Here is a 27,828-nt window from a genome sequence, read left to right as displayed (position 1 = left end):
CACTGTAGCCTCAGCCTCTGGCCTTCTCAGTTTGCCCAATTCCTAAGGCCCTCCACATGAGCATGTTTCTAGAAAGGTACCCTTTCCTCTAACCAGGCTGATATTTCCAATCTGGAGCCTCGTTACTTCTCACCTGAACCACTGCAATAAATCCAGGAAGTCTCCGTTGACCACATGTCCTTCTCTCTCCAGATATGCTAGAATCCTCTACTGTGCTGTCCTAGGGGGTGGCCACTAGCCACATAAGGCTGTTGAGTTCTTGAAATGTGGCTACCCCAAATAGAGACGTGCCATAAGTTTAAAATACATACTGGGTTTTAAAGACTTAGGACCAAAAAAACAAACAAATAAACAAACAAACAAACAAAAACCCACAAAAAAAACAGGGGTGGTGTGTACAAAATATCTCAATAAATCATCTATTTCTTATGTATTGAAATGATATCATTTGGGGAATACTGGATTAAATAAAGTACAGTGTTAAACTTAATGAACCCATTTTTTTTTTTTTAACTTTTAAAATGTAGCATCTAGGGACACCTGGGTGACTCAGTTGGTTAAGTATCCAACTCTTGATTTCGGCTCAGGTCATGTTCTTCAAGCCCCAGGCTGGACTGTGTCCTGACAGTGTGGAGCCTGCTTGGTATTCTTTCTCTCCCTCTCTTTCTGCCCCTCTCCTGCTTGTACTGCCTTTCTCTCAATCTCTCAAAAGAGATAAACATTTAAAAAGTAGCATATAGAACATTTAAAATTATACATGTGATTCATATTATATTTCTATTGGACAACACTGGTCTTCTTTATCTCATTTCTCTCACTTATTTGTATCATTACATTTAACAATTCCTGTTATAAGTATTATTTTATCTCCCCTTAATGGACAGCCTCTTAGAGCCTTCTGTAGGACTTGCAGCTTCTTGCATGTTGTATGTATATTGTATGTCACATCACTGTATCCATGTCGTAAATTACATATTTAGGAGTTCTTGAAGGAACAAAACTCCTAATTTATCCTCTTTTTTTTTTAATGTTTATTTATTTTTGAGACAGAGAAAGACAGAGCATGAATGGGGGAGGGTCAGAGAGAGAGGGAGACACAGAATCTGAAGCAGGCTCCAGGCTCTGAGCTGTCAGCACAGAGCCTGACGCGGGGCTTGAACTCATGGAGTGTGAAATCATGACCTGAGCCGAAGTTGGATGCTCAACCAACTGAGCCACCCAGGCGCCCCCTAATTTATCCTCTTGATAACCTGCAGTGGGCCAGGCTATGTCAAGTTCATACAAGATTCGCTCCTTTCATTTTAACTCTCCCACTGAGATCCATCGTTGTGTTTTCACATTTTCAAAATGGCGGCGTGGTGACTCATGGAGGCTGGATCATACACCTAGTGAACAAGCAGTAACTCTTGAGCTCTAGCCTTCTAACCCCATCTGACTCCTGAACCCCTGCTCTTAACAACTGTGTCAGAACTCCCGGTTCTCACTGTCAGTTTCTTCCATATACCTCTGACAGCTTGGATTCCATCAATCTCTGGATCAGAGATTTTAATGGATTCCCATTGCCCATCAGGAGAAGTTTTGATTCCTAATGCTGGAACTCAGAGCCAGTCACATTAACAGGGGTCTGCACTGCCTAGTCCCAGAGGATGCCACTGCTTTTATCTGATCTAAGTGCAGCCTCCTGCGGATGTGCATGAAGCAGTCCTGCCAGCTAGGAGCCAGACTTTCTAAAAGAGGTGAAACCTCCATCCAGGGAAGGTTGCTGTGTCTCAGCACAGCACAGACTCACAGGCCCCAGTAGGCATGGAAGACCTTTATAGGCTATTGCCAGCCTCCTATTTTATGGAAAAGAGAAAGTTAGTCTCAGATGAAGAAGAATTTTTTTTGGTAAGGTTACACAATTTTTCAGCAGCAGAACCTTTGCCAGAACACAACTGTCTTGACTTTTGTTGTAAAGGTCTCCCTCTGGCCCCACTGTTTCTTGGATATTCAGAAATGAAGAAGGCATTTCTATGTAGGAACAGATTATCTCCACAGCTACAGTACTTCACCCTTTATCAGAAGAACCACCTAACTTTTTATTAAGGACAGCAGCAGTCCTTAATTGCTAGATTTTCAGAGAACGGGGCCATGCTTGTGTCATTTACATGGTGTGGGGACCAGAGACCATGTTTCTTTCTATTTGGTTACTAACTGGCTTTTTCATAACTTTGATTTCACCAAAACTTTGGCCACAGACAAAGGCTAGTCCATCTGCCCCGCCCCCCTCGCCCCCAGCAGCCCATCACCTTCCTGTTTTATTCTCTTACTAACTGAAACGTGGTTCCTGTTTTCTTTCATTCAAGTTCCCAAGTGAATCTGATTCACCCAGCTTGTCCTTTGAGCCAGATTACACAGGTTAAAACAATCAGTGGTCAATTTAAGACCACTCACTGGTCGGTTATCACCAAACTAGAAGCATTTCAATCAGCCATGACTCAAGATGGGCATGGAGACTTCAGATGTTAGAGGCTGTAGAGATAGGTGTTTACTTGGAAGAAGCTAGAATGGATAAGCACTAGAAGACTGGAATGATATGGAGTGGACAATAATGATGGAATGATCATCAGCAGACATGTGCTTCCCAATTCCTTGGTGCTTGTGAACACAAGTCCTGTTTGCACTGATCCCATTACACCATTATCCATCTCCTTAGACGACTGTCTCACTGTTGTTCGGGTACTGTCTACAGATCAGAGACACACAAGCAGTCTATGGATCCCTCATGTCCAACCCAGGCCTGGCACTGTGACACGTTACTGCTGAATGAAGGAACTGACAAATAAGAAAGCTTTATAGATATTTACTGCTCTGAGACAAAAGGGAAATTTACATACAGGCCTTTGATACCACAAATGAAGTTACATTATGTTGAGCATCTGTTTATCATTGCCATTTTTGCCCTAATTTTCCCTCAGGTATTTTAGCTCATGCAAAAAAAAAAATAAATAAATAAATAAAATAAGATCTTTCTCTTTCCACACATTCATATACAGTGTTTATTCACAGTCTGAGATGTCACAGCTGACATGACTTCCTGTATGTGTTGATATATTTTATTCATCTTAATGATTAACATTTTAAAATATCACAGTGAGAAAAAGACTGTCTTAAGGATTGAGTAGAACACAAATAATAAGTCCTTCATTGCACACAGTGTATTTAATCATCTTATTAATGGAAGTCTACTTAATTATTTGAAGAGATAAAAGTAAATAATCACAGAATGATTCTACGTGTTTGGGGTCTGGGAACTTAAGCTGGATTCCGATGATTCTTTGTGGCCATGAAAGCCTGAAAATACAAAGGCTGATTTTACATACTTTAAAAATAAATGAAATTCATATGTAACAGATTATTTTCAATATCAAATACAATCTTGGAGCTAAGATGATCCTTGAAGATGCATCAGGCAGTCTCGTTATACTAAGATGAGGAACAGGGACTCCCAGAGTTTGGGAGTCAGGTAAAGTCAAAGCATGGGTTTTGCTCTCACGTAAACTTGAATTTCAATTGCGGCCTTGCTAGTGATTGAGGGTTTACTCAACCCCTCTGAGCCTGACTTTCCTTATGGGTAAAATTTGGGTGATACTTACATACAAGTTGTGGTAAATATACAATTAAATGGTCTGTACCAAGCCCTGAGTATCTTGCCCAGCACTAGAAAAATCAAGCACCTGGTCAAGGATAATCCCCTACTATCATTATCTAATTTTATGGGGCCCATAAGTGATGCAACCAGGATTTGGACCCAGGTCTGCCCAACACCAGGCAGTAAGCGATCTTTGCACTTTCAAAGCTGACACTCATGTGGTTCTCTATTTCTCTAGAAGCGGAGGATCAGAATTAAACATTGCAGCAGTTTTAAAATTTCCACTCGCCCCAGAGAACGTTAGGTCATGGATAAGGGGCCCTATTTGCTGCATACTTTGACATGTGAATTTGGTATTAAAGCATGGAGCAAATGACCCTTTCGCAGTCTTTGCTGTGTGTTTTGCACCTGAGCAGAAGTGATTATTATCTTAAGCTTATGCTTGCCTCCAAGTGTAGAAATCAGGGAAGAAGAAATATGATTCGACAGTTCTTACGATATTTCCTCTTGCCATTCTCTGTGAGTTACACAGACATGGCATAATTCCTGTGCTGTGATTTGAAACTAGAGACCAGCTCAGTGCTGAGTGATGAGATCTGAACGGGGAATAAAATATGCTTGAATTAATTTGCATAATAGAACCCGATTGGTTACAAAGCTGTGTTTGTTGAAGTGGAGAGCAGAGCCCCGGAGCTCCCCCGCAAGGGGACACTGCACATGCAGAATGGAGTTTTGAGTTCTGGTGAGGGCCTCGATAATATTCTTAATGTAATGATAACCTGTCTTTAACTGTAAATTAGCTCCCTGGAAATGAAAAGAACAGGTCAGCCTGTCTGATCCTTCCAGCTCTGTGGGGAAGAGAAAGCTGAAAAACCAAAGCTGCTTGCTTTCTGCTAAGCGCTTCCGTCTTTCTTTCTCTACCCGATAACAATTTCCAGCAGGAGTCCAAATATACTTAAACACCCGTATATGTCATTTTCTTTTACGGAGACAAAAGCAGGCACAGCAAGAGGGTTTTATGCTCAAGGCGCAATAGCTTATGACGGGCTATCTGCTCTCAAGATAGAGGGGCGAGACTTCCACTTAGAGCTGGTGGTTTTGCAAATCCATTTTCCTGTCATGTTATTACTCCTGTGACTTTCAACAACATTTATTTTTTCCTTCCGAGCAATATGCTCCCACCATAAAGTAAAGTCCTCCTATATGTTTTAGTGGAACCCCAATGCTTAGACATCCTGGCACACTGCTAAAAAGTGCTTTAATGGAAGGATTGTTTGAGAATCGCCTTGGGGGTCTTTATTAAAACCAATTAGAACACTGATATATTTCCCTGATTATTACCAATGTCAAGACCTTCTTAGGAGGGCAGCCTCCTATTAATTTTCATGTGTGATTCCTGAAAACTCTCTACCATTGAATATATCAATCAGATTTCTAGATTTTAGAAGTGTTTCTTTAAAGAAGAAAAATGAATCTCCTTGAACACACTTTTTAAACGTATATACTTAGAAATTCTGACATAGAGCATTTAAAAATAAAAAGCAACGATTAAGTTTTGTGTAATGTGTTAAGGACCTGGTTGTACTGTGTTGTTGATGGACTGATGTAATTATTTCCTGTTCGTCTTCACTTTGGTCACTGCTATAAAATGCTTTATCTTCCTCTTCTGGGTTTGGTTTTAGTATTTTAGTCACCCCCAGTGCCACCAAAACTTAAACTGTTCTCGTTGTAAGACTATTATGTGTGTATCAGGATGCATGTGTATGTATGACCTGCATGTGTATGTATGTCCTTCTCCGAAGGACAGTATGGAGCACAGGATTATAGGGGACAAGGATGCAGACCTTGGAGCCAAATACCTAGGGTTCGTGTCCCAGTCCCTCTACTTACTGGTTCTGTAACCATGGGCAAGTTGCTAAATCTTGCTATGCCTCAGACTGCTTACCTATAAAATAGGACTTGGCAATAGTACTATTTTGTAGGGTTATTGTGAAAATTTCATGACTCAACTCGTGGAAAGCACTTAGAAGAGTGTTAGCCAGAAAATAATCTGGTACAAATATTAACTTTTATTACTATTTTCATCAGAGTCATGTTATTAGTATATACCACGTTCTAATGTTGGTTTACTTCAGGTGCCCGCTAGCTTACAGGAGCCACATCAGTTCTTTATGAATTCAGACACAAACAAATGGCAGGGGTTAGTATTGTTCACTGGTTACGAACACGGACGCCAGAGCCAGATGGCATGTGTTCAAATCCCAGCTCTGCTCTTTCCCAGAAGTGTAGCCTCGCACAAATTGCTTCATTTATCCAAACCCCAGCTTCCTCATCCTTTATAATAAGAATATTCATAGTACCTATTCAGAAGTTTGTTGTAGAAATAAATGGCTGAATTACTATTTGTAAAGTTTTTGGAACAATAGCTAGAAAAAGCTTTCACTGAGTGAATTTTCATTTTGAAAATGAATATGTATTTTTTAAATTATGTCTTAAAATTCATCTTATACATGCCTGAGGCTAATAATTAAAATAACTTTTACATATTACATTTACTTATTGAAGAAGCACTTTGAAATAATGGGTTTAATGAGTTACTTTTACTTATTTTAATTAAAAAATATTTATTTATTTTAGAGAGAGAGGACACACATCCACAAGCGGGGGAGGGGCAGAGAGAGAGGGAGACAGAGGATCCCATGTGGGCTCTGCGCTGACAGTAGAGAGCCCAATGCGGGGCTCAGACCCACGAAACATGAGATCCTGACCTGAGCTGAAGTCAGACACATAACTGACTGAGCCACCCAGGTGCCCCTCAATGAGTTACTTTTATGTCTTTTATTATTTTCTTTAATGTTTAGTTATTTTTGAGAGACAGAGAGAGACAGAGCACGAGTGGGGAAGGGGCAGAGAGGGAGGGAGACACAGAATCCAAAGCAGGCTCCAGCCTCTGAGCTATTGCCACAGAGCCCAACGTGGGGCTGCAAGATCATGACCTGAGCCGAAGTCGACTGAGCCACCCAGGTGCCTGTCAATGAGTTACTTTTAAAAGCAAGCTGTTTTTGCTATTCTTTCCAAGAAAAGAAAATCGATAATTTCATCTTTTCAATAGTGGGTTTGTTGTTTATTGGTCATGTGGAAACTCTTAAATTCATTAGCTAGAATTTTTTTTATCAAGGGAAAAAAAGTTGTCATCTAGTTTTAACACTTCTGGTGTCAGAAATAATTGTGCTTTACAGCAAAATGGCAGCCAGAAGAAAGAGGTGCGGAAATATGAACTTTAATTAAACCCTTTCTTTCAAATATACTTCACAGTTTGTATGCAAGAATAATTTATCACCATGTGAATGAACACTTAATACTTGGCATGGTGTAAAATGGGCAGGGATCTTGTTGCACCATATGGTCTTTTATGTTGCTTCTTCTTAAGATTCTACGGTGGCAGTATTAAGTTTACTTGAAGTATGTGGCTCAAATCATACATTCAGCTTTTATTAATGGTTTGTTTTCGAAAGTGCAGGCACTGGACCTATAATCATGTATAAAGTATAATGCCAACCATGAAGATGCATCCAGTTTAGTAAGGAGATGGTGTATGAATCAGAAGAAATCCCCAACAATCTCTCACTGGAGCTCCAACCATGAATATGAAACTGGAAGCCATTTGTAGAAAATGTCACCCAACAGCTTCATTTTAGAGAGAATGTACCAATGCGGGAATGATGAGGTCCCATGACATGCTACTGGCAGATCCTTGACGATATATCTGGCTTCCTGACTTAAGCCCGAGGATCTTTGTATTGCTTCACATTGACTCATTTTGTGATCTAACTGCTCCTGGGTCCCTATCTGTGCTTTTTCCACACAGTCAGTTTGGATTGCAAGAAACAGCATTTGATGTATTATTAATATGCCCAAGTCTGAGGATGAAGCTGTTAAATGATGACACTGCCTTTTCAGTCTTTCTCTCTCTTCCACACAGCCTTTTGCATACCCTGAAATGTCTGTCTACAACAAATATTGGACTCCATATTCCTTGAAAAGAGACTAACAGAATACATCATACCGTGTACTGGGGGCAGTGACGGACTTCTGAAAACCTAGATATGTTTTCCCATATTACAAAGGAGGCAGAGAAGCTTGGGTTGGTAAAGTCAAAGACCATCATAAGGGACAATGTTCTGCTCCAACAAATTAGAATTCCACCAATTCCTTTGTTTTCTAGACTACTAAGACCAGACGGATACCCATGTAACTCTTATTCCTCAATTCGTCTCTTAGAGAAAGCACCTCACCATCATTTTCTGGGCATCTCAATCTGTAAGGCAAGAACACCTCCTTATACTGAGTAAGACCTGTGGGCACTCTAGGAGGAGAGGAAGAGACCCGGTGTGTGCCCTGCTCTGTATGCAGCCCCGTATGTGTGCAGCAATTCTTGTCATCCACATTGTCGAGACGAGACCACTCCAGAGCCTCAGAGTGCCCGATTGAAATGCCCAAGGCCTTCTATATTATAAGATATAGAAGTGGTATTCCAATCCAGGTCTATCTGATCTTCAAATCTAGGTACATTCCACTATGCCAAGATTCAGGATGCTTCCTTTCTGTTCTCTTCCCCTCCCCCCTCCCCACTACTACCACTACATTCACACTGGATAGCTAAGAATTAAATGATTTTTTTTCGACACTGCTCAACAAGCTCACCAGTGTCATTTAGACCCACCAGTGCTGAAATGAAGTGTCATCTTCAGTATCAGTGTGTTACCCTCCATGTCCAACAATCTTTAGTGATTCACCTCCTTCAGTGGTGGGTGTGGTAATGGGGATTGATTGCCTGGTTCTGGGAGCTAGGGTTTCAGCTGGAGTGCGGGTGGTGCACCAAGGGAAGAGGTTGATTGTCCAGAAGAAAATGCAGGGCGCTAGGGAGGGGAACAAGCAAGGGGAGTTGCATAGGGAATAATTAAGTTTCCAGCACCAGCAAGACTAAGTCTACTGAAGAAGTCCAGGAACCCGAGGCGGGAATTAAGGACCAGAGTAACTATAGGTCAGAAACCCACAAGAGGGATGGAAGGCTCATCTTTCTACTCATGAGTAGCTGAGCCATTGCTGAGTGCCAGGAACAAGACCTTTGGATCAGTCAGTGGGGTATGCTCTTGTATTTTGCATCTCCTGGTTGGAAAAAGCTTCTAAAGTACCCTTTTTAAGACTGCCAGGTTAAGGATCTTTAGCTTCTTGGGTAGACCTTTCATCAAACAAAAGCAAATCTTGTTCATTAAATTGACTCTGTAGCATTCACCGATCCACCAATGAGAACTTGATTGATTATTTAATTGGCAAGTGTTTCAGTGACCATCAGTGGTTTCTCGGCATCTGCCCCAACCTCCTTTCTCTGGCAGGTTCCATTGCTGCCTTTCTCCTTCCTTACACCACACAGTCATGCTGACCAGCGTTGGGACATGCTGTGCTTATGAAGAGCTCTGGGCTTTGGGTCACACTGTTTCTCCTGCATGGCCAACCCATCCACTCCGTTCTGATCACAGTAACTCACTTGAGGGTGGAGCACAGCCAGCCTGCACTCCAGGAGTCTCCCACAATTGCCTCTACTATCTGCTGTCTCCACCCTCAATCCCCATGGATTAGATGTTCCTCTCCTGGACTCCCATAATGCCCCAAGTTTCCCAATTATGAAAACATACCCTAGCATAACCGTGATCAATAATAATAATAAATAAATATGGAATGCTTGCTTTGTACCAGACATTGTGCTAAGGGATTTAGAGGCACTAGTCATTTAATCCCTGTGTCAACCTTGCAGTGAGTACGATTAGCATCCCCATTTCATAAATGAGCAAGCAGAGCTCAAAGAGCTGGGGTTTACCCCAAACCTGGAGCTGGTTTGTAGGTGGTAAAACTGCCACCGAGACCCTGGCAGCTGGATTCCACAGCACACATGTTCATCCTCATAAAGACCTTGAGGGATTTCCTTGTGTGTTTATCCCACCCACCATGTGACAAGCTGCAAGAGAGAGCAGGGACTGTTTCTTACTCAGCCTGCCCCCTCACTACCCAGAAGGAAGCGCTCCTGTGGTCCAGCGTTTATGGGATGGGATTGAAATGAATTGGGGATGGAGCCCGCAGCTAATCTGACCTTTCTCTCTGCCCGCAGAAGCCGACTGGGGAAGTGGGCAGCCCTGACCGTGATGTGCTCAGCCAGCAGAGACATTCCATTCCGAGAGAGGTCTGCCTGACACGTCTGGGAGGCCACCATCAGCCAGGCCGCCACAGGGTTGGTGAAAGGGGTGACAGCCGCATTCTCCTGTGCCTACCACATAACCAAAAATGAAGGAGCACTACTGTTTACAAGCCGCCCTGGTGTGCCTGGGTGTGCTGTGCCACAGCCAGGCCTTCACCACCGAGCGACGGAGCCACTTGCGACCCTCGTTCCACGGGCACCACGAGAAGGGCAAGGAGGGGCAGGTGCTGCAGCGCTCCAAGAGAGGCTGGGTCTGGAACCAGTTCTTTGTGATCGAGGAGTACACCGGGCCTGACCCCGTGCTCGTGGGCAGGGTAAGGCTCCTGCTAGGCAGCATTTGTCTCTCTCGCCACTGTTCCAATAGTAGGGTATGGCCAAAAAAGAAAATTTCTAGGTGGGAAAACACTCATGGCGCTTCAGTAAAAACCATAAAATCAATGTTTAAACAGCCTTTCAGGGGTACCTGGGCGGCTCAGTCGGTTAAGCATCTGACTTCAGCTCAGGCCATGATCTCATGGTTCACGAGTTTGAGCCCCACATCGGGCTATGTGCTGACAGCTCAGAGCCTGAAGCCTGCCTCTTAGGGCGCCTGGGTGGCTCGGTCGGTTGGACATCTGACTTCAGCTCAGGTCATGATCTCACTGTTCCTGGATTCAAGCCCCACATTGGGCTCTGTGCTGACAGCTCAGAGCCTGGAGCCTGCTTTGGATTCTGTATCTTCCTCTCTCTCTGTCCCTCCCTTGCTCATGCTCTGTCCTCTCTCTCTCAAAACTAAACATTAAAAAAAAAATAAACAGCCTTTCAGACTTTTTAATTTTTCAATTAATAGTCATCCATGTTAAGAACACTTACATTTTCCACTGAATGTTATACCATGGAACTCCATTTTTAATAGCTGCACAATAGTCTACTAATTAGCCATCATTTATTGGCCCATTCTCCAACGGAAGGCATGTCTCTGCCTACACCCTATCTCCAACTCTGGTGCCCTTCTCCACTCTTTATGAGAGCTTGCCTTTTTGCATTACACATGTTTATTTATTCATCAGTCTCCCTCACTGGACTGGCCCAATGTCCTGTGTCCCGAGGTCCTGGTACTAAGCCTAGTTTTGGGGAAGCCTTTGTAAATATCTGATGAGACAAATGGATGTGTCTTCAGAATGGATGAGATTTTATCCACTTGAGCTTAGGGATGGCAAAACCCAGTTGGATGAATTGAGTTTTAGCAGTACTCACACTCTGCATTCTCTGTGTAATCCCTCCAAAAAAGTGCAAGAGTAGAAAGTCCACAATACATTAAAAAAATTATTGTCCATTATCATTTATGATAAAGCATGCAACCATCTTTCAGAGAAGAGAGTGACATTAACTACAAGGAGATAAGTGGTCATCTACACAAGAATAAACACCTACTATGCTTAGGGAAAGAGCTAAGCAAACGGTAGACTAGCATAAAATAGTCCCTGACCTCAAAGGGTTCGGAGGCTAGTAGAAAGGCAAACTTATCTAACGAAAAAACAAAAACAAACAAAAAAAAACCCCACCTAAAACTAAAATAATGAAGAAATTCAACAGAAGTGATGATACTTTTACCTGGTAATGTTTGGGAGGGATGAAGGAAGGTTTTATAAAGAACATGATAATAACTTGTAACCTGAGAGATGAATGAGTAGGAGTTATCCAGTGAAGGGGGAAAAGTACAAGAGTAGATCTGGAGGGTGCTAATTTCTGAGTCTTATATATTCCATTGAGTTATTTCAGTTGTTCTTTAACATGAGAACAGTAATCCATATTTATGTAATTGACTTATTTGGAAGAGGTTCATAGTAGCATCTCAGTAATGTTCAGGGTTGGGGAAATGCCTTTTCAAAGAGATGTACCAAAGGAGTTTCATTCATGTATACCCCAAAATGGAAAGATTATACCCAAAATAGAAGTAGTCTTGGGAAATGGGAACCCGGGGAAATGATTGGCATGTGAATTCCCTACGTGAGGAGATGGGCTCTGTGCCCAGACAGGAAGACAAGACTTCAGTCATGGCAGGGGCTGTGCAGCTTGAACACCATGGAGAGCTGTGCGTAAATTTTTCTGAGAATATAGAACCTTTGCCTTAAGGACTTTCTCAGTGGAGAATGGTGTGTTCGTTAGGGTGGAAGATTGTAGGAGAGACAGGAACTGGAGAGCCATTTCTTTATCTCTGTGGAACAAGCAGTTGGCAAGCCCACTAAAAGGGATCATAGGACAAAACATGGAGAAGAGGAAGCAGTGAATGGGCTTTGAAATCCTGGTACCTGAGATTGAGTGTGAGATGTCCGATTGGAGAGGGGAAGAAGAAAAAAAAAGGGGGGCTGGATCCTATGGATCTTCCTTTTGAGATAATGTGGAGATATATATCTATATCTATATCTATATCTATATCTATATCTATATCTATATCTATATCTATATATACAAAATCTATCTATTTATTTTATAGATAAAATCTATCTATCTGTTTTGTTTTATCTATATATAGATATAGATATAGATAGATATATATATAGACATATATATATATCTAACTATAGATAGATATAGATATAGATGATATAGATTAGATATTGATATCTATATATATAGTTCCCCATGAATAGAGGGAATAGACTAGATGACCTTTGATTTGACAACATTCAAGGTTGAGTGCTTTATGATGCTCTGAAAAAGTAGAATTTGGCAAGCGATGGACTTTCAGATTTCTTGCAGGAAGCACAGTCTGTGTCGTGCTGTGCCCTGCAGAGGGGGAAGCCAGCAGTCTTTGGCATTAGGAATTGGCTGTGTATGCTTCAGCAACTGGGTCCCCTGATAGGAAGGAATGGTTTCCCAAACTGCTTTTTGTGTAGAACCTAATAAATAGTGTTGTCAGTTGTATAGGTCATCTTTGTGGGAGAGAGAAAAAGAAGGAATTTATATCTAACTTTCAAATCCGAAAACAAAGTAGAGAAAGATAAGGAGGGCTATAAGTTTACACTTTTGCAGTGATTTGGTTGATCATGAACTAGAATCTGTTTAATCCCTAAGAAACTTGCCAAGCTCACATGGAATTCATGAAAGCCCAGAGAAACTTCCCTTCTAACCCACTCCCGTTAAAATAAGCATTTATTTCCTTGTTTTTCATTCACAAGACTGAGCCCCTAACTTTTGCCAGGTCTCAGGCAGAGAAAACGAACAAAAGCAAACTGTTTGGGGGGTTGGGGAGAAAGCCAGCCGCATGGCGGCATGGATCCCGCCCTCACTGTGGAAATTGTATGAAGATCAGAGCAATTCTGTTCATCCTTTAGAAGCCACAAAATAGCTTCATATTTTACTCACAAACTGCCTTATTCATGAGAAATGTATTAACCATCATTTCATGACAACATGTAGCTTGTTATGAATAACAAGTTCTGAAGACAGGTATATTTTTTCAAATTTTCCTGAGAAATACTGTGAACTAAAATCAAAATGGTCTTCCTGATTTGTACCTACAGGTACCCCCTGAGCCGAAATATTTGGTGTTTCACTGAGGTGCTGCAAATCAATTAGATACTTTCTGGGAAACTGAAACCAATACAAACATCTTTAAAAAGCACTGTGTTCTATCTTGCTTTGTGATTCTGAACAAGCTCCCCAGGCTTTGGTTTCCTAACAATAATCAAATTGGTGTTAACAATAATATTTAAATGACATTACTAATAATATCAGTATGAAAATGTCATTGCTAATCAATCAATATTATTATCAATGCCATTTGAATAAAGCTTTTTGGTGTATACTGGGTTTTCTCACATAGTAGGCAGAACCAAGGGCTTTTTAGCCACTTGGCTAGCCTTGAAGCCTACGAGAATGGCAAAAGCAAAGCTTCTCTCTTTTCACAAAGGGCATAATGAGGGCAGAGGTACTTCAATTAAGATGAAAGCTTCAGACATTGAGATGACATCAAGGGAAGGTAAGGAATTCATTGTTACAGGAAAATCAGATGTGGTCTTTGGGTGAATCCCATGTTATGAAACACAGAGCAGAGTCCAGGCACAGGATGGGTAGTCAGGAGAACTGGACGATGCCCTGGCCCTGTGAAGTGTGGAGTTAGGCAAGTACCGTCATTTCTCTGGGCTCTGTCAAAGGAGGGGGAAAACCTGAACATATGTAAGGTTCTCTCAATAGTCTAAGAAGCTTCATATTTATCAACCCGTCCTACCCACCTTATGCCTATGATCAGAATGAGAGCTTCTTCCTGACAGGCCACATCCCCAGACCCTCATGTGCCTCACAGAGTGTCTCATGGAAAGGTCTGATCAACAAATTGCTTATCGTAACGAAAGCCTAGAAACAACCTCAGTGTCCTTTGGAAGAAGACAGCTAAAATGAGATGATAGCATGCATCCAGTGGATGTAGCAGTCCAAAAGGTCACCTGAATTTACTGTTATAGGAAAACAGAGGTGCAGAGTGCCATTTGTGCACTATGGCACTTTATTGCATAAAAACAAATGAGGGCATTTATGTATCTGTACAGATATTCTAGCATATGCATAAACCGTATCTTAGATTCACAGGAAACTGGTAACAACTGTTGTGTCTGAGCAGAGAAACTGAAGGAGTGGGAATCAGAACTGAGAAGACTTACTTATGGCATAAATGTTTGTTTTTTATATTTTTATGTCATCTATGTTTCTTTCAAAATAACTTAATATATGTGCATATGTGTATATATTTTGCTTGTGTGCATACTCGTGTGAATATGTGCATATATTTTGTATGTGTGTATATTTGTGAGGGAAAGTATGACTCTTAGAATTTAAAAAACTCAGGATTCAGGTCTGAATGCTGGCTTCACCTCTCCCAGCGGTGTGACTTTGGCCAAGGCAATTGTCTTCTCTAAGATTCCATTTCTTCATTTGTAAAATGGGGGCAGAGCAGCTCCCTCTCAATGGTGTGTGTGTGTGTGTGGGCGTCTGTGTGGGTGTGGGTGGACAGCGTGCTGTGGCAAACGGTGTATGAATGAGACTCTGTTTCCCCACGGCATCCCTCATGGAATTACAAATCTTGGTTTCTCTTTCCCTAGCTTCATTCCGATATTGACTCTGGTGATGGGAACATTAAATACATTCTCTCAGGTGAAGGAGCCGGAACCATTTTTGTGATTGATGACAAATCAGGGAACATTCATGCCACCAAGACATTGGACCGGGAAGAGAGAGCCCAGTACACGCTCATGGCACAGGCGGTGGACAGGGACACCAACCGGCCGCTGGAGCCACCGTCGGAGTTCATCGTCAAGGTCCAGGACATTAATGACAACCCGCCCGAGTTCCTGCATGAGACCTATCATGCCAACGTGCCTGAGAGGTCCAACGTGGGTGCGTACATGAGGGGAGACCTGCTCCATCTACAGGCCTCGTGTCCCTGTTGGGGGTGGGGTGGGGGGCTGCTGCCCATATTCTCCCAAATCAAGAAGCAGAATTTATACCGCATCTTCAACGGCATATGACCAAAAAAAGTGTTATTTGTGTAGTTGAAGTTTCAAATATTTAAAATAGACCTGAGATTTTAATATCTAGTCTTCGAAAACATAAGTGTGGCAGAATGGCAAGAACCTGACGGGATGCAGGCAATCCTGGTTCTGGCGCTCATTAGCTATGCAACTTGGATCCAGCTCTGTCCATTTTCGCCTTAGTGTCCCTTTCTGTAAAATGGAGTCATAGTTTCTAGTCTTGCAGGATTAGAGGCAATGTAGTCCAGTCACTAGTGTGCACTGATGTCTAATGAGGAACAGTAATCGTAATATTTGTTGCATGTAGACATCATACTAATTGACTTACATGACATTATTGCATTTATTTTTTTGGGATAATCCATCTTTGTAGTGAGGTAGGTCCTATTTGACATACTTTGCAGATGGAAAGCCCAAGCCAGGAATAGGATGACTAATTTCTCGAAAGTCATCTGAGCTATTAAGTGGCTCCAGAATACACACTTAATCAGGACACTATGCCACCATCTGTTAGGATAATTTAGAAGTGGATATGTCCTTTCATCATGCCTGAAGACACTCTGCATTGTCAAAGGATACTTCTCTCAAGGATTTCTTCAACGAGCCACCTTTTCCTGGCAGCAACTTTTGTCTGGCTTTATAGAATGCATTCATTTGTGGTCTTTTGAGAAATATGCCTCATATTAAGAAAGGTTTGTCTTTCAGACAGTGATCATGGCTGCTCTGGTCAGGGAATGAGTCTGATTATATGAATCAGAGATTTTAGAGCGCAAATGAACTTAAGAATCATCAGGGCCAAACTGCCCATTTTACAGATGAGAAAACCAAGCACCAAGAATGGGAAACAACCTGTTCAAAACAGTTAGATGCAGAAGGTACCCTAGGGCCCTAAGCTCTTTCCACTTTGCATGTAGAACCTAGGATGTGGATTTTTTTAAGCACCACCCCCCCCTTTTTTTCCCTCCTCCAGATAAAGTTGGGCTTTTCTCATACTTTATGAAGGTGGGGCTGAGTCACTTCTTGCCTGTCTCCCCTGGCCGTGACCGGTCCCTTAGTTTTTTGGTAATCGCCTAGTGTTTTTAATGAGAAAAATCCAACAGAAACTAAAGCATTAAATAGGGGACTGTAGCATGAGCAACTGAGCCAGAAGGCAAAGCCTGCCATCAAAAAGAACACTCCAGAGAATTCACATTGTTCTCACCTCTGGGAGCTCCTTGATGCTTGGGACTAACACCCAGGCTTTCCATCACGGCTTCCGAGAGTCGAACCTGGTGTCACAGTACTGGGCTGCTGTTATGGCAGTGGCCCTGACGAGCCAGATGGCGGTGGCCCTGACGAGCCAGGTGAACTGTCACATAGTTCTCATTTTGTCATCTGTAAAGTGAGGATAATGTAAACTGTGACGAGGGTTAAGTAAAATACAAAAGAGTCATAATGGACTGAGTGCAGTTCTAGAAACAAAGGAAGCATAACAATGTAATGCTTTCCCTAGCTCAGTCAGAATGATGCAGGCTAGGCCTATTCTCCTTCATAAATGTCCACTGCCTAGAATAGTGCCTGGTCCTATGGGAAGAGCTTGAGAAAAGTTGTTTGCACGAAATAATGAGTTACAGAAACGTAATGAGGAAAAAAAAGCAAGATTTCCTTTTATACCATGTAAAAATCACTGACAGTTGTAAATTAAAGGGTCGTCAGAAGCTGTGTCAACGGGCTGCCTCACCTCCCACCCAGGACCTTGCCCCTCTGCTGGAAATGTCAAGGAAAGACCCTGGGTTTGGTTGGTTGCTCGATGGGGGTTAGACTAATGACTCTGGCAATAATCTACTTTGCAAAATAGGATTGTAAAATTCCTACCTCTCACACCCAGTTTCTCAAAATATAATTGCTGTCAAAACGAGGAGCAGAGGGGATGGATGCTGGTGGAACACAAGGAACGTGCCCCGAAAGTACCTGGTGCAGGGAGGCTCTAATTGCCGTTTCCCTTCCCGGGCATCTCCCCCCATTCTGTAGTTCAGTGCTTTGTGCCCTCAAATCCTGGTGACCATCAAAGAACAGAGGCTTTTCTAGGAGAAACGGAATCCCGTCTTCCTTCATTTCCCTGGTTTCCTTTCCTTCAGACCCACAGATGTCTTAAGGGTGGTTTCTATTAAATAACTACTAGACCCGTTAGAGGTGGGAAGATGCAATTCTCATGTCATCAGGGAACAACATTCTGTACAATATTTATAGCCATAAATTCATTAAAATGCAGTATTAGAAGCTATTTTATTACATGCAAAGCAACAATAAAATGATGTATTTATTGCGCTGCTACAGATGGAAGACTATACACTCTGTCCTTACACAAAAAGCAATTCATCACTAATTATCTTTTATTTTACTCTTTGGGAAGATTGTTATTTAATTATTTGATATACTGAACATTTCAGTTGCATGGGTCTTAGAATGTTTTTGCATTAATGTTCATATTGTTATTTTAACTACTAAGCAGAGCACGATGTACTATGAATATAGAAAGTTCATTTTTAAGCTATGGGAATTTTTTTTTAAGGAAGGAAAGAGGGAAGGAAGAAGAGGAAGAGAGGAAGGAAGATTACTTTACATCTGAACCCCTGAAAACTGAGAGCATGTTAAACAATTATGGGGCTTTTCTCCGTTTTTAAAGTTAAGATGGAACTTTATAAACTAGAATAAAATTCAAAAAGCTGAAGGGGTGTTGCTAATGGATTTATTTCATTTTTAAGGGACATCGGTAATCCAGGTGACAGCTTCAGATGCAGATGATCCCACCTATGGAAACAGCGCGAAGTTAGTATACAGCATCCTAGAAGGACAACCCTACTTTTCAGTAGAAGCACAGACAGGTACTGTGCAGTGTTGTTGGGATCTGTGACACATTGTGAATAAGAAGTCCAGGCCTGCTCAGTAAACCTATTTGAGTCTTAGTTTTCTCAAATACAGGAAAGGCCACCTTACAGGATTGTTGAGAGGATTAGACGCTGTGCCTGCATGTGCCTGGATATGGTTAGCATCCAATGAACCTTATTTATTATTGTTTCTGCCTCTATGTCACCATGTCACAATAATAAATATAATCTTAAAATACAACTTTTATCTTAAAATCATATCTTACATTTTTTTGTTGTTAATGTTTGTTTATTTTTGAGAGAAATAAAGAGCGTGAGCGGGGGGCGGGGTACAGAGAGAGAGGGAGACACAGAATCAAAAGCAGGCTCCAGGCTCTTAGCTGTCAGCACAGAGCCCTATGCGGGGCCTGAACCCACAAACTGCAAGATCATGACCTGAGCTGAAGTCAGACGGTTAACTGAGACACCCAGGCAGGCCATCAAGATAAATTCTTGAGAAACATGCATTTAAGTTGAACATGTAATTTAAGTTGAATTTTAAGAGATGATTTTAAGGGGCATATGGGTGGCTCAGTCAGTTAAGCGTCTGACTTTGGCTCAAGTCATGATCTCACAGCTCCTGAGTTCGAGCCCCACGTCAAGCTCTGTGCCAACAGCTCGGAGCCTGGATGGAGCCTGCTTTGGATTGTGTGTCTCCCTTCCTCTCTGCCCCACCCCTGCTCACACTCTCTCTCTGTCTCTCAAAAAATAAATAAATGTTAAAAAAAAATAATGCTCAGGTGTGTTTGGGATGCGGCACATTCCCCCCGCTGCACTTACAGATTCCCAATTGGTGTCACCCAAAAAGAAGACTTCACAGTTCTTACAGAAAGCAAACAGCAAACCCAAAAAGTGAAAACATGTAGCCACCAAAACCACAATGGTCCACTTCATTTACACCAAACTTTATTCTAGGGTCCTTTCATTAGAATAAACACTGAAATACTGTGAAAGTTCCATTCTATAATATCACCCCCCAAACTGCTGCCTTTTCCTGTATATTTGAAAGACATTTGCAAATAATCCACATTTGTTATTATAGCTAAATTGTATGAAATACAAATATATATTAATATGTATACACAGGGTCTGCCAATCAGATAAGTTGCCCATTTACTAGATATCACTTCCACTGACCTACGTAATTATCTATTTGTAGCCACTTTGCTTCAGAACACAGTCTATGGGGCTGTGTGGCTATGATTTCATAGAAGGCATTTGCCTTTCCACATTAACCAAGGATAAATGTGGGATTTCATCTAGATTTTTGAGATGTTGAAAACTGATGGAGGAACTCCAATTATAACCTTATTTTTTTCTCAAGGACTCATGGTTAGGAACCACCACTTTGAACGTACCAAAGTATTTAACAGATAAGGAAAACAAGACTCAGTGAGTTCAAGGGTGCTGTTGGGAAATACAGACTAAGAGAGGGACAAGGGTGTTTTCTTTATATTTCCAGTATAAATGTTACTATATCTACAGAGAGGAAAAGCTTGCACATGTTCCCAAGAGATTTAAGTGAGCATACAAGTTTTCATACAAATTATGTGCTAATCTCCAGGGATCATGTAGAATTCAATCATTAATTTACCCCTGTGGTCAGTGATGGGTGATAGTACAACAATGTTTGTGTATGCATTGTGTGTGTTTTTAACTTGTTTGGCTTACTCCTTTAAAATTTAATAATTACATTTTAATGTATTGCTTGGAATATATGCCACCTACATTTAACCTAATTTAGATCATAAAAACATTTCCAAGATTTGAATGCTGGGATAGACTTTCAAAAGATTCCCCCGGTAATTCAAAAGTGGGGGTTTAGTCATGGGTATCCATGCAATGGGCCCTCCAATATTTCAGCCTTTAGGATCTTGAAATGTTATGCCTGAGAATTTTAGAAGCTTATTTATTTATTCTTAAATAAGCTTATTTAAGAAGCTTATTACTTGCGTTTACAATGCAACATATAAAGCATATATGATTATGATGCTATACGAATAATTATGACAATTTGCTGAGAAAGACCACTATATGGTGCTCCAGGTATGGCTACTTGTCATTCTAATTATCATGTCAAAGTGACTCTTCTGCGAGGGCAGGAGCTTTTTTATTCCTCTCTGCTTCCCCTGTGCCTAGAACTTTTTATGTTTTAATGTTGTTACCAATGAATACGTGTGGTGTTTCCCACTCATGGATCCAGGTATCATCAGAACAGCCCTCCCCAACATGGACAGGGAAGCGAAGGAGGAGTACCACGTGGTGATCCAGGCCAAGGACATGGGTGGACACATGGGTGGACTCTCAGGGACAACCAAAGTGACGATCACACTGACCGATGTCAATGACAACCCACCAAAGTTTCCACAGAGTAAGTAGGTGGGCTTGGCTTTCACATTTTAATGGTGCCATGGCTAGCCCTTCTCCAACCCATTTCTGCTTTGCTCAGCTTTCACGAAGAAATCTAGAAGAATGAAGTCTCTTTATCGTTCATGCAAAAAATGAAAACATAAAGAATACAACAGCAACATAAAAACTGAAGGTGCAGTAAAGGTAGAAGGAGGGAAAGGAGATGTAAAAAGTTCCACAACTCTGGAAACAGAAAATCTATTTTGCTAGGTATTTCACTAGATACTGGCTCTGCGATCTAGTAATTAATTAACCTCTCTCTGTGTCAGTGTTCTAATTTCTAATCTGGATGTAATAGTACTGAATAAGTTACCTGTTGCTTTAAAATAGAGTGCCCCAAACCTCTGTGATTTAAAACAATAATAATAATTTATTTTTTTCATGAATCAGTCATTTGGGCAAAACTTGGAGGAGACTGCTTTTTCTTTGTTTCCATAGCTTCAAGTAAGGATGGCTTGACTGAGGTCATAAGATCCACTTCCAAGAATGTTCACTCAAATGTCTGATGAGCTCATGTTGGCTGTTGGTTTCTATCCATGTGGGTCTTGCCAAGGAATGGCTTGGATAGGTTCTGAAAGTGGGAGCCCCAAGGATACCAAGCAGAAACTGTATTGTCTATTGTGACCTAACTTCAAAAATCACATGGCATCATTTCCATAAGACTGTCCAAATTTAAGTAGAATTCTTGTAGACCCCATCTTTCAATGGAAAGACTGTCAAAGTCATGTTGAAGGAAATTCATGTGGGATGGGAGATAAGGCTTGGGCCATTTTTGGAGAATACAGTCTTCCACAGGTCTTATTGGAATGTTGTTATAACTAAATCAGCTAGTATAAAATCTTATAATACCTGGCATAATTTGTCACAAATGTTAGCCATTATTATTATATGAGGGATTGTGGTCCTTCTACAAAATTGGTAAGGTTACTGAAGGAAATAAAAGAAGATGATTTTGAAAGGTTATTAATCATCATAATTACAACAACTTCCATCATTTAATGAATAGTAATTGCTACTGGATATCTTGACAAGAGCCTACATTTTAGATAAAACTAGGTTTCATAAAAGGTGCAGTTAGTGCGCATAGAATGTAGTAAAGCCACCCCCCAAAATAATAATCCAGTTAAAAATGGGCAGAAGCTGGGGTGCCTGGGTGGTCCATTCAGTTAAGCTTCTGACTGGATTTCAGCTCAGGTCATGATCCCATGGTTTGTGAGATCTAGCTCCGAGTTGGGCTCTGTGCTGATACCACAGAGACTGCTTGGGATTCTCTCTCTCCCTCTCTCTCTGCCCCTCCCTGACTCTCTCTCTCTCTCTCTCTCTCTTTCAAAACAAATAAATAAACTTTAAAAAAGTGGGCAGGAGACAGGAAAAGACATTTCTCCAAAGAAGACCTACAGATGAAAATTGCTCAATATCATTTATCATTAAGGAAATGCACATTAAAACTATAATGAGATATCACTTGATACTGGCCATAATAGGAAAAGTCAAAAATACAAGAAAGAAAAAGTGTTGGTGACGATGTGGAGGAAAAGGAACCCTCATGCACTGTTGATAGGAATGCAAACTGGTGAAGTTAACTGGAAAAGAGTATGGAGGTTCCTCAAAAAGTTAAAAATAGAACTATCCTACAATCCAGTAATCACACTCCTGGGTAGTTACCCCCAAAATATAAAACACTAATTCAAAGGGATAAATACACCCCTATGTTTATAGGAGTATTATTTATAAGAGCCAAATTATGGAAGCAGCCCAAGTGTCCATGGATTGATGAATGGATAAAGGAAATGTGGTATGTATATATATATATATATATATATATATATATATATATATATATATATATATATATATATATATATATGGCAGTATTATTCAGCCATAAAAAAAGAATGAAAAAGGGGCACACCTGGGTGGCTCAGTCAGTTAAGCCTTCGATGTCAGCACAGGTCATGATCTCGTGGCCCCATATCAGGCTCTGTGCTGACAGCTCAGAGCCTGGAGCCTGCTTCGGATTCTGTGACTTCCTCTCTCTTTGCCTCTACCCTGCTCATGTTCTGTCTCTCTCTCTCAAAAAATAAATAAACATTAAAAATTAAAAAAAAAGAATGAAACCTTGCCATTTGCAATGACATGGATGGAGCTAGAGAGTATAATGCTACGCAATATAGCATATTGGAGTTCAGATAAGTCAGTCAGAGAAAGACAAAGGGGAAAAAAGAGAGAGAGAGACAAACCAAGAAACAAGAGTTTGTTCTTTTAACTATAGAGAACAAACTGATGGTTATCGGGCAGGTGGGGGGAGTAGATGGGAGATGGAGATTAAGGTGATAGAGATTAAGGAGTACACTTGTGATGAGCACTGGGTCATATATGGAATTGTTGAATCACTATATTGTACATGTGAAACTAACACTGTATGTTAACTATACTGGAATTAAAATTAAAAATAAATAAATAAATAAAAAAGAATGTAGCAAAGCCAGAGCTTGAACATACATCTGCTTATATAGATACATAGATATATATAGACAAAGGTATGTGTGATCATAAAGATGCTGGTGCCACTAATCCATGGGTGTGTGGGGGATGTTTCACCACGAAAATGTCATCTTCACTAGATTAGGAGAGTAGCTGGTGGAACCTGGGAGTTTATTGTCAGAGGGATGGCAATTTTTGCAAATGAGGGAACAAGGAAGGCACACAAACATGGCCCCAGGAAGGCACGCCAGTCATTCAGAGGAATCCAAAGACAGCAATCTATGCAAGGAACACACTGAGATAGGATTACAAGGCAGTAACCAGTTCTCATGGAGTCCCAAAAGAGGTGAAGAAAGACTGCTTTGCCTGATCGGGCACAAAGTTCGGCATCTCCAATAAGCTTAAGGCTCATATAGCATTCTAAGAAACTACATGCTCCATTATCCACACCGCAGAATTGTTCCGTATGCTAGAAGGAAAAGGCCGAACAGGATTATTAGCATGCAGCCATTAATGCCTTTGCTCACATGCAGTCATATAGTAAAGTTATATTGCTATACTGCAGATGCTAGTTTCACTGCCATGAACTCCAATGAGATTTGGAGAAAACCAACTCAGAGCAGGTTTCTCTAAGCCTGCCTGTAAATTGGTAATTATTTACAGAGCTTATCTACAGAGACTACACCACCCAGTTGTCCTTGACTGTGCAGGTTCTGGCGTGATAAAGTTGAATATGGGTCCAACCTGAAAACATTCAAAGCCACATAATACAGATAAACATAGACAGCATACTGGAACTGATGGAATCCATAGAAAGGGGAAGCTAAAACTTACAAGAGCTGAAGTAACTTGCCCCAAACCACTCAGCTTTGAAGTGGAAGAGACAAAGTTCCCAACCCTTGTTTCTCCATATTGTTTCCCGTAGAATATTTTTAAAATGTGGAAATACAGATAAGATCATTTCAAATCTGGCTTCCCTACGGAAAAGCTTCCAGTGGCTTCCTCCAAGTTCAAATAGAACCATTCCACAATGGCCTTTTTACATAGATGGGCCCCAGCCTACCTATGTACCCTCACCTCTTCCAGAAGGCTCCAGCCACACTTGTCTTCTGGCTTCTGTATGTCTTCAACATGTACCTACTCCAGGGTTTTTGCCATTTCGTCTTTGCTTTGTCTGTAATTTTTATCCCCAGAGATTCATGTGATTGATTGTTCAGTCCCTTCTGATGCCTTCTTCTGAGGGATGTCTTCTCTGACCAACCAATTCCAAATCATTCTCAGTTTTCTCTCTTTCTTGTTCTCACACAGCACATGTAACACAAGTGTATACATTCACACACACACACGACATATTCATATAGGCACTCTCACTCATGCGTGCATATGTGTACCACACAACCACATACCCACTCCCGGACACACATTCACACATGAGTGATGGTGTGATCCCCTTCACACTCCATCACACACTCATACACACAGTCACACATACTCACTGTCTCATTACCCTCTACCACTTATCCTACTTTATTTTCCTTCTTTCTAGCAATGACATCAGAGTATGTCATTTGCTTTTTTGTTCCTCTTCAGTGTGCCTCATTAAGGGAAGAAACTTGACGAGTCCATTTACTACTGAGTCTCCAGGGCCTAGAGCAGCACCTGGCATATATTAGGTTCCAAGTACATATAAAATAAATATATATGGACAGACCATACTGTGAGAAACCTTTCCAGATAAGGTAGTGCTTGATCAAATGGTGAAGGAGGCAAAGTAAGAGGAGAGTCACATATAGAATTAGTAGGCTCATGACCTTGATAAGGATTAAATTTGCATTTGATTTTTTAAAAAAATATGGAGCCGTGGGAGGTTCTCAAACAGAGAAGGAGGTTTTTCTGGGTACCTGGCAGTGCCTTGGAATTAATTCATGGACTGGCAGTGCCTTGGAATTAATTCGTGGACCACCTTGAAGACATGAAAAGAAGACTTTGCTCTTTGAATGTGTAAAGATATATACATGGTCCTCAATCACTTCCTGATGGGAAATGTAACTGAGCATTGTTTTCCTTTCTTACTTGTGGCGGGTGACCCCACCACATGACCCTGGACCCCGATACTGTTTTATCATCCTTTGTAGAACACATTTTTTTGACAAGCAGGCCATGTGGGATCTTCTTTCTCAGCCATTCACTTCTTTCATGTTTTCAATCAATAGAAAGTTCAATTTCAAACCCTTTGAGAAATTTATTGGGATTCAATGAAATCTAAAGTCTTACAGCTGCCAAATAAAAGGGAAAATAAAAATAGATGTCTTCTTCTTCTAGGCGTATACCAGATGTCTGTGTCAGAAGCAGCTGTCCCCGGGGAGGAAGTAGGAAGAGTAAAGGCAAAAGACCCAGACATTGGAGAAAATGGTTTAGTCACCTACAATATTGTTGATGGAGACGGTATGGAATTGTTTGAAATCACCACGGACTATGAGACACAGGAGGGTGTGGTCAAACTGAAAAAGGTGAGCTCGGGTGAGGAATCAGGGGTGTCAGCGGTGCGGCCAGCTCTGTCAGGGCAGCACTGCAGGGGATGGAGAGCAGAAGGTTAAGAAAGGAGAATATGGGCAATGGGGGGCTAATCTGACTTTGCAGTTGAGCTCCCAGCTCTGGGGAGATAACAGAACTGTATCCCTTTCTGTTACTGCAGAGAGAGCTAGCAAAGGGGCTGGGGGGGATGTTGGCCGACTGCCTGTTAGTTTTTGTGTGATTTGGCACACTTTCCACATGGAAGGTAGATAGCTGGATAAATCTGGGTTTTAGAGAAACAGCCCTGAACATGGAAAGGGTTCCTCCTTTGGCTCTTCCAAGCTAACTGTTAATACAGGCTGTTCAGAACGTTTCCTATGTGAAAGTATCCAAGGGCCACCACATTGCTGGGCCTTCTGGGAAACTTGAGCCAATCCTCTGCTTGATTTTCTCTCAAAATTGAGCCTAAGAAACAACCACAATGGACCTTCCCCCCATAGTCAGGTGAACTGTCTCTAAAAATGTGTCCCAGAATTAACTCATAGCAAAGAGTTTATTGTTTGTCCTTGTTGTGTTCTGAAAATCTAAAATGTACTCAATACTAAATATAGGCTAGATGAAGCCTGAGCCTCTTACAAACATTTATTTTTCAGAAAAATCATACAAAGTAGATAGTATTATCCCAATAGGCAATAGTACCTCAATTTAATTATGAAGAGATTGGGACTCAGACAGATTAAATAATTTGACCCTGTCATAATCACACAGGTAGCAATTCACAGACGTGAAATTCAAGCCTGGGTATTCTGGAACAGCTTCCTATTCAAGATGTTTTGGGGACAGTTGGGCCAGAAAGATATTCTGAAGGTATCCAGAAAGGATTCACTTTCAAGTAAAGAAACAGTTACAATATTTTCTGAAACGCCCCCCCGCCCCGATTTAACACTTGAGAAATCAACACCTCTCCATCATCAAAGTGTATGGAGCATTAAATCTGAATTGGATGATGGGATTACCTTGGTTTTAATCAAGCATTCATTTTCAACTTCGTTTTATAGCATGAATATTAAGCTTCTTGGTGTGATGGAAAAGATTGGACTGTAACACTGATAAAAAATTAATTTGAAGAATCAATAAAGAGGCCAGTAGCTGGAGAGCAGGCAGGGGTGGGGTGGGGGAAATTCCTGGGAGGAATCTTTTAGTTAGGGAAGCAGGGAGATATGTGCTGTAGGAAGCAGACTTTTCATAATACTTGGAAACATTGTTGGATTTGGGAGATATATTAGGGGACACAAAACAAAGAGAGGGTAGGGCGTGACTCTTTCATAAGAGAGTACGGAAGTTGGGATGAACTTTGGATAGTAGGAAAAGCCAACATTAGTACAATGAATTAGTGGCCATTGCAGCCTAATCATTAGCCATGAAGGGCTGGGGTAAGCACTCCCTCTGGTTTTCCTCTAGAAAAATAGCTGAGTGGGATGCCTGGGTGTCTCAGTTGGTTAAGTGTCCGACTTCAGCTCAGGTCATGATCTTGTGGTTTGCGACTTTCAGCCCCTCATTGGGCTCTGTGCTGACAGCACAGAGCCTGGAGCCTGCTTCGGATTCTGTGCCTCCCTTTCTCTCTGCCCCTCCCCACTCACACTGTCTCTCTCTCTCTCTCTCTCTCTCAAAAATAAACATTAAAAAATGTAAAGAAATAGCTGAGTGACTTGTGTGTTAGCACAGAGCTGTCAACTTACCTTGTTAATTAATATTACTATCTTTTCTGCTTGACACAGACATATGAGCTTTGGCATCAGCAATCCCTGCCTCCCACCCTCTGCTGTTCAAGTAATTGGGTAGTTGGTTATGCTAAGGTTGTCACCTGTTTTCAGTGTATTCAGGGTATAAACACATACTGTGTCTCTAAGATCCTGAAACATTTAAATCACCCCATGGAACTCACACATCGCAAATGAGCTCTCTGCATATGATTAATTTGCACATTTCCCCCCAATTCAATGTGTTTATTCCAGGCAAAGAAACAATCTTCTACAAATCCCTGAAATTTAGGCTTAGAACACAGTAAGATGTTATTTCATTTGTAAAAGAATGTTTGCTTGAACTCGTAGTTCAGAGTTCTAA

At 41.3% G+C, this 27,828-nt stretch overlaps 1 protein-coding gene across 11 annotated transcripts in view; it reads left to right on the top strand.

Moving 5' to 3' along the window:
• CDH11 (cadherin 11) overlaps positions 1-27,828 on the top strand; it is a 177,893-nt gene that overhangs the window by 94,630 nt on the left and 55,435 nt on the right. For all 11 annotated transcript variants that reach the window (XR_006197081.1, XR_006197082.1, XR_006197086.1 and 8 more), the window contains 5 exons: positions 9,798-10,198; positions 14,963-15,257; positions 18,136-18,255; positions 20,501-20,668; positions 25,513-25,700. Coding sequence is in view for 1 of the 11 variants with exons in the window: in XM_042918578.1 (XP_042774512.1) it covers positions 9,971-10,198; positions 14,963-15,257; positions 18,136-18,255; positions 20,501-20,668; positions 25,513-25,700 (999 nt within the window). In the remaining 10 variants the exon portion in view is untranslated. The remainder of the gene's footprint in view (positions 1-9,797; positions 10,199-14,962; positions 15,258-18,135; positions 18,256-20,500; positions 20,669-25,512; positions 25,701-27,828) is intronic.

Source organism: Panthera leo, chromosome E2, assembly GCF_018350215.1.
Source record: "Panthera leo isolate Ple1 chromosome E2, P.leo_Ple1_pat1.1, whole genome shotgun sequence".
NCBI classification, from domain to species: domain Eukaryota; kingdom Metazoa; phylum Chordata; class Mammalia; order Carnivora; family Felidae; genus Panthera; species Panthera leo.
Note: the sequence above shows the minus strand (reverse complement) of the source record. Positions and strands in the feature narration are given on the sequence as shown.